The sequence below is a fragment of the Atta colombica genome, unplaced genomic scaffold (genome assembly GCF_001594045.1).
Source record: "Atta colombica isolate Treedump-2 unplaced genomic scaffold, Acol1.0 scaffold27, whole genome shotgun sequence".
In the NCBI taxonomy this organism is placed as follows: Eukaryota; Metazoa; Arthropoda; class Insecta; order Hymenoptera; family Formicidae; genus Atta; species Atta colombica.
In genome coordinates this window covers 3,627,217-3,637,495 of record NW_017259370.1, presented here as the reverse complement: position 1 = coordinate 3,637,495, position 10,279 = coordinate 3,627,217, and the positions used below count along the sequence as shown (strand labels likewise).

The window sequence follows — 10,279 nt, the reverse complement described above, 5'->3', positions numbered from 1 at the left end:
TAAATTAATATATATATATATATATATATATATTTATATATATTTTTAGTAAAATTTTTTACACTGCTTTTAGTAATTTTATTAATTGCACCTTTTTAAGAATATGTAATTAATAACCCAAAGTAAATAGGTTACAAATAATTTTATCTGAATGTGAGTCCAGAATATTCTCTCATTAATAATTGTATCGTTACGTGTCGGCCTCTTATATTAGTATTTATGTATCATTGTACATAATTTCTTCTCATTTTGTATACAAGTACATTGGCAGTTGTTACAATAGCAAAATTTTGACGAGTGCAACAACGTGAATGAATTATGGAGACACGTAAATCAATTCACGACGCCAACTGAAAAATACATTGCTGAAATGTGAGACAGCTAGAGTCGGCCAAAAGGGATTATTTACCAGTTATTACGCTAGCAGTAAAACTGATTGTTGACGCAACATCTTCAACAGCCGCAAAGCTCATCACGCGCTTTTTTCATATTGTACGCAAATCTGTTTGAACTAAGAACAAGGAAATTATAGTCACATGTCACATGTCATAGAATTTTCAAAAAGAATAGAAGGAATTATAACATATAAATATATGCGTACGAATCAGAATAATTTGTTGTTATAAAGTAAAGTATAGCTAATTTCTGTTGTTATAAAGTACAGTCTGACTAATTTCACATTGTTACTACTTAATTTTTTAAGTTTAAGTACATGACATGATTAAATAGGCAATGGAATTCTAATCATTACTGTTACTGAAAAATTCTAATTATATTTTTTCCCAAAGACTATTTAAACCAGTTTACGAACAGTAACGTGTAATTTATAATTGTTCTCTCAATGTAATGGATTCACTGCTGATATGTGAAATATCCCAATTATTAATTTTAATCAATCTTTGACAGCTTTAAGGCTAAAACTAATCATAAATATTAATTAACGAGACGATGTACAAGAATCCATTTCGCTTTTGCTATGAATTGTTGTGATAATATTAATAACTGAGAAGATGCAATTAATTGAAATAGAAAATTCGTATTTTTCAACTTTATATTTTTTATTCTTTTAATTTTTTAATTTTTATTTCTCATAAAGGATGAATTTTTTAATCAATAATTCATTATTCATAAAAAATAAATTGGATAAAATTAAAATAATTTATTCAAATTTACTTACAGAATTTGCACTTTACGATCTATTCTGTGAGTTGATTTGGCATGTGTTTGCATAGCAATCATTTCTCTCATTCAGATTTGTTGTTTTTCACGCGATCCGATCTTGTTCCATTAAATTGATTTTAAAAACGTTGTTTCTTGCCAATGAATCTGCATTTGATAATTGGTACAAATTATGTTTCCTTTTCCAATTACTCTTTAAGACACATCATCAGATCGTAGATCGTTCGATGAAAATTCAAGGAATTTCAAACAGCTTCGCAATGCACAATAATAATGATAATCTAATTAAGTCTAATGGATGCTTAATCGATTACATGTTTAACGGATAGCATAGCTACATAATTGAAATTTCAACTCATCTTCTTATGTTCCTCTTATGCTTCTCTGCTCCACGAATAATCAATCCTACATAATTTGAGTTCTTTGCATAAGAATTTGCTCATTAACTATATAATTAATAAATTGCGTTAATTGCAAGTTAAAAATTATATGAAATTAAGCTAATATTATCTGTTCGATAATCCGTTTTCTCTGATGAAAATTTTGCTAATAATTTAATAATAAAGTTTTATAATATACAAGATTATATGTACTTTTACCTATCTGTATACATTATTATTTAAAAAAATTGTGTAATAACATGACAATAAGAGTAACGGCATGGTAAGTCGAGCGCAAATTGTTCCACATATATTTATAACAAATTTATCACTTTACAATAATTTCCGAATGTTTCGATCTCTTTTTAGACTATCTTCAACGATTTGATATTGTAAATTGAAGCAAAAATCAACTATCTTTAAAAACAATCATATACCATCATTTGAACTTGATTTTTACTTTAATTTATAATATCAAATCGCTACAGATCTAAAAAAAAGATCGAAATGTCTTTAAATTATTGTAAAGTGATAAATAAATCTATTATAAATATATATTTGAAACAATTTGCGCTTGACTTACCATGCCGTTACTCTCATTGTCCATATTATTATAATTTTTTATTATTAAGAGTTCATTTTTATTTATTTGAATTATTATTTTATAATAAATTGCATATGTTTATATAATTATATAATTATATTTATATTTATTTTTAATTTTGTTCGGCAATAAATTACTTTTATTATCGTTAAATTTATAAAAGGCTTATCGATCCTTGTTAACCTTCTCACATGAGTACATTCTTTGAATTAACTTAATGTGTTGTATAATATAAAGATCTTCTTTTAGCAAGGGCATTGTACCCTTTCCCAATAATAATGTATATGTAAGTATGTATATGTTCAGCTGCTCACATATCATAGAGAGAATAATGTCATTCTATTCGATTCGTCTTTTAAGTGCGACTAATATATGAAGATCGATAATCATTTGATATTTTAGAAGACTTCATATAGATGAAGGCATTTAATACTTTAAAGAAAATATTGATAAAGCTTTTGACATTTGTATTTAATTTTTCTTAGAAATTTCTCTCTCTCTCTCTCTCTCTCTCTCTCTCTCTCTCTCTCTCTTTTTCTTTCTTATAAATTTATAAATTATATTTTATAATAGAGTTTGCTTATTTTTATAGTTAATTTTGTTACAAGACGTTTTTCTCGGTATGTATTATATTACAATTTTATATTATTTGCATCATGATTTTGTCTGTAGAGAAAAATAATAAACTTTATGAGAGAAATTGTTAACAGAATTCATACTTAATACTTAATAATTGCCAGGACAGTATTTGAATTACATCAGATACAATAAAAAAGTTTTTTGGCAAAATTCTGGTAAAATTTTAAGAAATGAGAGATTAACTTTAGAATCCTATCGTGAGTATTACGTCAAATCTGCGTATAATTTCTTGCAGAACCGTCCACGTGGTCAATTACAATAAGCGGTCTTAATAGCATGATGTTACATCGACAATTATTATCGATTTTACGGTCAATGATTAAGCACGTTTCGCGATATCACGCAATTGTTTTCACGGATTCAATTACCTGCATTCGGTCGTTTATATAAAATTCTAAACAATAAAAATATTGTTTTGTTGACATGCGTATCTTTGCCAATTTGTCAGACATTTATGTTTTTTGGCTTTACTATCAAAACATGCAGCTGTCATACGGGATAATCAAAGAGAGAAGTGACAAACGCTACGTGACTAGTGTAACGTTGCTCAGAAATACACGTATAGGATCAAAGTATAAAAGTTTTACGATCTTCGGTAGTGACTCGTTCTCATCAATTCCAACGATTTATTTCTTATTAGCGGGAAAATAAGATTGTTCTACTAAATTCCTATTATTTTAACGAATACCAACTGCGCATTTTTTATAGTTGTCGAAAAAGTGGAATATCTGAGAGACCGACAGCTTATTTTCGACATTGAATTTTTTTCTGAATCGATTATCAAAATAAAAACACATTTCTTTCGGGCAAGTATATTATATCGATTGAATTTATTTTTGCGTTTATTTACGAATACATGTACAAAATCCTTCGAATGAAATTTACACATTGAACAAAATATTAAATTTTTAATGAATATTTGTTTGAATAGTTCTAGAAATAAATGTTTACCAAACATGTATATTTATTTAATACAAGAACCATGAATTTGATTCATCATTTTTTGAGTAAATATTTATTTGTTTCCTTAGTTCTGTTTAGAGAAATATATAAGATTTAATAATTTTTTTTCAATGTATTCTCTAAAATGCGTTATCTCATTTGCTCGTTATTTGTTTCTCAATGAATAGTTCGATTTTCGCAAGCAACGTCGAAGCGGAGCGCCGCGAAAAGGAATGTAGGTGCGCATCCGATGAGATCGATAACGTTGGAGCGGGGTCACCTTGAGAAGGGGAACGTGTATCCGCCCTCGCTTCGCGCTTCAAAATTCCCGCCAGGGTCGATGAGTTTCGCGCGCATTTTTCGTTCGTTATTTATTGCCACAAAAGAGGAATCTGGGCGATGGGTGTTTTCCTGGCGCTCCGCCATGCGAACTATTACGGTCGCGACGCGATGACTCCGTGATAATAATATGATAATCGTCGTCACGTGATGTGGGATTACGCGAGGGTTGGCTGGCGGCGGATGATCACATGGTCGCCGGCGCCATGGGCCAATCGCGCGCGGCAGTTCGCTACCCCAGTAAATGAGAGGGATGCGGTACGGGCCGGTCAGTTTTCTCGTCGCACCCTCGAGTAATTATTCGTGTTCGACGATCTGCTCGTTTACGATACCCGGTATGTGGAATCTTCGGGGCGTTAATGTTAATTGTGAATTTGTTTTATTTTGATGAAATATTCGCAACAAAGCGATTTATATACTCTCTAAATTTTTAGAGGCTTTCTATACAATATTCGTAATAAATCAGAAGTCAGAAATCAATCACAGTCGAATATGAAAAGAATAATCGATTACATACGATTGATCGATTTCTAACTTCTCTGATTTCTTACTTCTGATTTTATTACTAATGACTTATTGTAGAAAGTCTTTTAGAACGAATCTCATTCTGAAGAGTGAAATCTCTTAAAGATTGAAAATTGAACTCTTTTTCAAGACTAATTCACTCTTTAGAGTGAATTAGTTTTCACTCTTTAGAGTGAAATTTCACTCCAAAGAATTTAGAGAGTTTTAATACAGAGACGCATAAATTGTGTGAATTTTTTACGATCCGCTTGAGCATTGCTGAAAATATAAAATAACATTTTCTATCCTGTAAATAAAACAAATATTAAGGTCTGAAAGACTATATCTATTTTTAAAAATGGTTCTCTGAAAAAGATTTTTAAAAAAGATTACATATCACTGCCAAAAAATTGAGTGTGACGGATGCTGTAATTACATTTGCTCTAAATGTTGTTTTATTTTCATAAAATATTTACGCACGCCGATTGGTCTCTTTCTTTCGAAGACCAGAGACGGAAGTGAAGCTCTCGCGTAATAGTTCTCGCGTTTATGTAAGAAGCAGCAAAATCCAGAATTATTTCGAGCTCAGTGCGTCCGCAACAAGACTCCAAACGCGAATTATGCGGACGAAGGCAGACCACGTGGTTCGATCCTCCTCTCTCGCCGGGTGGCTCTAAACTTAGGAACCGGCACAAATCAAATATAACGAAGTCCATTTGGTTTCGCAGCGCTTTTTGTATTCTTTCTAGTATTCTCTGTACTTTCCTTTCACAAACGTGCGAAACGCACAATGAATTGGAATATGTAAAAAATATAAATTCGCATGAGCTTCAATTTTCATAATAATTTCGATTTTAATCCGTGATTCATTTATACAACTTTCGTGTATTCGGTGTTATCGACCATGTTAAACGATACTCATTCGCCGCAATATTTCTCAAATAATATTCTTTCCCGGAATCCTAACTCCATTGATGAATAGAAGTAGAACAGACTTCTGCGAGCAATTAGCGTGATAATGCGGATTTATCGAATTGCTAATTTTTTAAATTGATTTAAGTTTTAAGTTTTGATGTATAGTTGCTTTGACTAGAATGGAATTATAAGCCTCGTGATCAAATTAAATTGCGAAATCATTGTAATTTCTCTGTAAAAAGATGAAATTCGAATAACATTAATCAAATAATTTAAGATCAATAAAGTAAATATATTTCGTCAATTATTTATATTGTATTATATGTACCAAATTACAGAAAATAGAGAGAAACTGGCCAAGTAGAAGAGGATCTATAAATATTGACCTGATTTCATAAAAGCGTATGATGTCTATAATGTATTTTAACCTTTCTTAACATTCGGTGAATAATAAGAATAAAATGATATATCACATACACTTTACAAAACATATTTATTGTTTATACATTGTTTGCAATTCTTCCGATACTCTCTTTATAAAAATCTTTATAATACTTTCTCTAAGAATAAGATTAAGCAAATTGACATATCCTTAATCGATTATTGCCTCGAAATAATCAAGTTCGTGACTCCGAGTATCCTTTGAATAAGTTTTGTTACTTTATAAAACAGGTGTGTGATTGATCCGTAGTTATTTAATGCAGGGAAGTTTGTTATTATGAAACTTCGACAGAATATCAATATATTATTTATAAAAAGTTCACCACTGTTGTGTACTTCGTTCTTTGACTTTCTTAACGTAACTCGCGCTAAAGAAGTTTAATAGAATATAATAGACAGTAAAAAGACGTCTTCAGAATGAAAAATTAGAAAACGCTTTTCAAATATTAACGCTGCTAACGAGTAATCTTTTCATTGAGGAAAAAACAAGATCATATTATTTATTGGCTAATTCTGGAAAAACAAAGTTATTCTCACTTGAATAAAGATAGTTTTAGACATGCTTGATATGGAAACTTTTTTATAACTTTGATGAAGAAGATCATACTATAGATTACGGTAAAACCAATCAGCGTGCACAATGAATCTAATTTACAAAATGTAATTGTTGAATCTGTTGCATTGTAATCTTTAATTAATTTAACTTTCACATTTGGTTAGGCATTTTTTAATTAATAATTCAGTGTATATTTCATCGTACATTTCTTTGATGTTTAAATAAGATAGATGATCACAGCACCTCACTATTTTAAAAACTTTAGTCTGAAAAAGAAAATAAAAAGTATTGCCTAGAAGTTTTAAAGTTATTTTCACATTTTTTTATTTCATGAGGGTATAAATAATGTAAATTTAATTTTATGCATATTTTTTAAAAAGGTAACTATAAAGATAAAATTTAAAGTATTCTAAGCACCCATCTACTTCAAAATTAACAAGTTAAATAATGTAACGATAAATTGTGAATATGAATTGTTTTATACACATTCACAAGTTTTTCATCCCTTTGGTTACATTCAATGTATTCAGTCTCCCAATTATGACATGAATAACACACAAAGTACTAAAATAACAAGAAATTTCTTCCTTTATAGCTACCGTGGGACATGATCCGCAGACGAGCAACGGCGGTCAGCCACAACTGCAGCAACAACAACTACAATTGGGGAGTTGGCTGGGAGGAAGTGCCGGTGACACTGGCGGTGGATTGGTCTGCCGATCTGGCAAATCGGTCAACGGCAGCAGCAACGGCAAACCGTCGTTACACCATCCTCAACAACAGCGTCAACAGCAACAACAACAGCAGCAACAACAACAAGGCCAATCTGGAGGTGTGGGGGATGACGAAGACGGGGGTGGAGGGAGCGGAGGGCTGGAGGGGACGGACGCAGAGGCGAACGACGCTGTTCACCTCAAGAGACGGGTGGGACTCGTCAGTGGGGTGGCTCTAATCGTCGGCACGATGATCGGCTCCGGGATCTTCGTGTCGCCGTCGGGTCTGCTGTTGCGTACCGGCAGCGTCGGCATTAGTTTTGTCGTGTGGACCGCGTGCGGTCTGCTAAGTCTCTGCGGCGCTCTGGCCTATGCCGAGCTAGGCACCATGAACACGAGCAGCGGCGCCGAGTACGCATACTTCATGGATGCGTTCGGCGCCCCGCCTGCCTTCCTCTTCTCCTGGGTATCCACCCTGGTGCTCAAGCCGTCGCAGATGGCGATTATCTGTCTGTCGTTCGCCCAGTACACCGTCGAGGCGTTCACTGTCGACTGCGAGCCACCTGATCAAGTGGTCAAGATCGTCGCCCTGCTGGCGATCGTTCTGATACTTCTGATCAACTGCTATAGCGTCAACCTGGCTACTGGTGTGCAGAACGCTTTCACCGCCGCCAAACTAATGGCCATACTCGTGGTGATAATCGGCGGCTCGTACAAATTGATACAGGGTAATACACAGCATCTGCAAACGGCGTTTGACACCATCGATGGTAGTAGTATCAACATCGGTCGCCTCGCCACCGCTTTCTATACCGGCCTCTGGGCATACGACGGCTGGAACAATCTTAATTATGTAACCGAGGAGATCAAAAATCCTTCCAAGAATTTGCCTAGATCCATCATGATCGGCATACCGCTCGTTACGCTCTGCTACGCGCTCATCAATGTATCCTATCTAGCAGTCATGTCACCGTCAGAAATGATTGAGAGCGAGGCCGTAGCGGTGGTAAATATGATCAACACAAATTTATTTAGAGAATTACTCTCTCAGAGAAAAATCCCTTTTGAAAATGACGCGTAAAATGTAGAATCGATCTCATCAAACACCAATTAACAATGACATAATGTTATGTTAGTTATAATTTCTCAACAATATAATTATAATATATAACATATATTACAATTATATTGTTGAGTGGAAAATTATAACTAAATTATTGTTAATTGATGTTTGCTAAAGACATGAATTTTCTCGATATCGCTTTGCAAGTAGAGTTGAGTTATCGGAATTTAGAGAGAGACTTTGCTCCGATCAATTTGTTTCAATATTCTGATGATAGATCAAGGTATTTTTTTTCGCAGACATTCGGCAATCGGATTCTGGGCGTGATGGCATGGCTAATGCCGCTCTCCGTAGCGATCAGTACCTTCGGATCCGCTAATGGCACCCTGTTTGCTGCGGGTAGACTCTGCTTCGCCGCATCGCGAGAGGGTCATCTGCTCGACTGCTTGAGCTATGTGCACGTGCGACGCTTTACTCCTGCCCCAGGCCTCATCTTCCATTCCCTCGTAGCAGGTATCAAAACAGACCTGGATTAAATGGACTTGCTTTGAGAGATAACTAGCTTTCGCATTCACTAAAGTCAAATTGCTCATTTCTATTTGTTTTTTGTTTGTTTGCAAGCATTCGCTTGAGATTTGATTTCATCTAATCGCTCTGAATTTTTTAAATTGTTTTTTAAAAACATTTTTTCGATATAAATTTTCAGCTCGTCTTTTAGATATCTTCTAGGAGAAGAATTGTATCTAAATTTTCTTACATCATGAACGTATCCTCCCGACTATTTGAGATTTTATTTTATGTAACATACATATGTTGTTCTACTTTCAAGGCGAGACCATTGCTATATGGACTGTATCGACTTCAAGGTATCTAAATGTGTTGTAAGCCAAAATACTGATTTCGCAGGCGCGATGGTTCTCTCCGGTAACATCGATTCGCTGATTGACTTCTTCTCGTTTACTGCATGGATATTCTATGGCGGCTCGATGGTCGCCTTACTGGTGATGCGGAAGACCAGGCCCAATCATCCGCGTCCGTACAAATGCCCACTAATGATACCTATGCTCGTGCTCGTCATCTCCGCGTATCTCATAGTGGCGCCTATTATCGACAAGCCCCAGATCGAGTACCTGTACGCGGCTGGCTTTATCGGTGCGGGCATGCTCGTCTACCTCCCGTTCGTAAAATTTGGATATGTGCCCAAATTCATGGGTGGGTATAGATGTTGTTACACTGAAAATAAAGACTCGTCAACGAATGATTAAAAATTTTATATAGTGTCTTGTTACCAATTTTTATCAATATATTATAATATGAAATATTTAAACTTATTTTCAAAAAATAAATATCTTATTGATTAAAAAGAAAAAACAAGTAAAACTCCAAGATCCTTATTACAAATCTAAAATTCAAGATTTATTTATCATTTAAATCAATCTAATCAAGTTTCAAGAAATCTGAAATATTAAGCTTGCAGAAAGAAATATACATAGAAATAAACTTCTAAAAAGATCAATAAAATTAAGATCACAAATTAGTATCTCAAAAAGTATGAAAGTAAAATCAAAATTCAAAATCTTTTAAATCTCCCTTCAATTTAAAATAAAGATTTACCAAATATATAATCTTAAATTAAAATTCTTATTAAAATTTCTTTTCTCCGTTTTCTGCTAAATTTATTTTGACTAAATAATTTTAATTTTAAAAAATCGTTTTTTATTAAAGTTATTTCTACTAATTTCTGTTTGATCTTAAATTTATATTGTATGTTTTGTTTTCTAATTATAGAAGGTGTCAATGCCTTCCTGCAGATGTTACTAGAGGTGGCTCCAACGGCGGTTGCCTTCGACTGATTTCATTTCGAGAGATCAAGATACAGTTCTCCAGAATGCTGAATCATTCCATTATGGCATTGTGTGAACTGTATGAACACCTGAATATATCCTATTTTAAATACATGCAGACGAGAGCATTATATCCTATATATTACAAAGCTCAAGGCTG

At 33.5% G+C, this 10,279-nt stretch overlaps 1 protein-coding gene across 2 annotated transcripts in view; it reads left to right on the top strand.

The window, feature by feature from the left end:
* The window catches only part of LOC108689377 (b(0,+)-type amino acid transporter 1), a 23,285-nt gene extending 13,012 nt beyond the window's left edge, over nucleotides 1–10,273 (top strand). The window contains exons 1-5 of one of the 2 annotated variants that reach the window (XM_018196116.1): nucleotides 4,328–4,418; nucleotides 7,095–8,218; nucleotides 8,575–8,788; nucleotides 9,182–9,487; nucleotides 10,064–10,273. In XM_018196116.1, coding sequence (XP_018051605.1) covers nucleotides 4,328–4,418; nucleotides 7,095–8,218; nucleotides 8,575–8,788; nucleotides 9,182–9,487; nucleotides 10,064–10,128 — 1,800 coding nt within the window. In that variant the 3' untranslated portion in view covers nucleotides 10,129–10,273. Of the gene's footprint in view, nucleotides 1–4,327; nucleotides 4,419–7,094; nucleotides 8,219–8,574; nucleotides 8,789–9,181; nucleotides 9,488–10,063 lie in introns of those variants that run through there. The other variant, XM_018196117.1, reaches the window with a different exon arrangement.
* The last annotated feature ends 6 nt before the right edge of the window (nucleotides 10,274–10,279 follow it).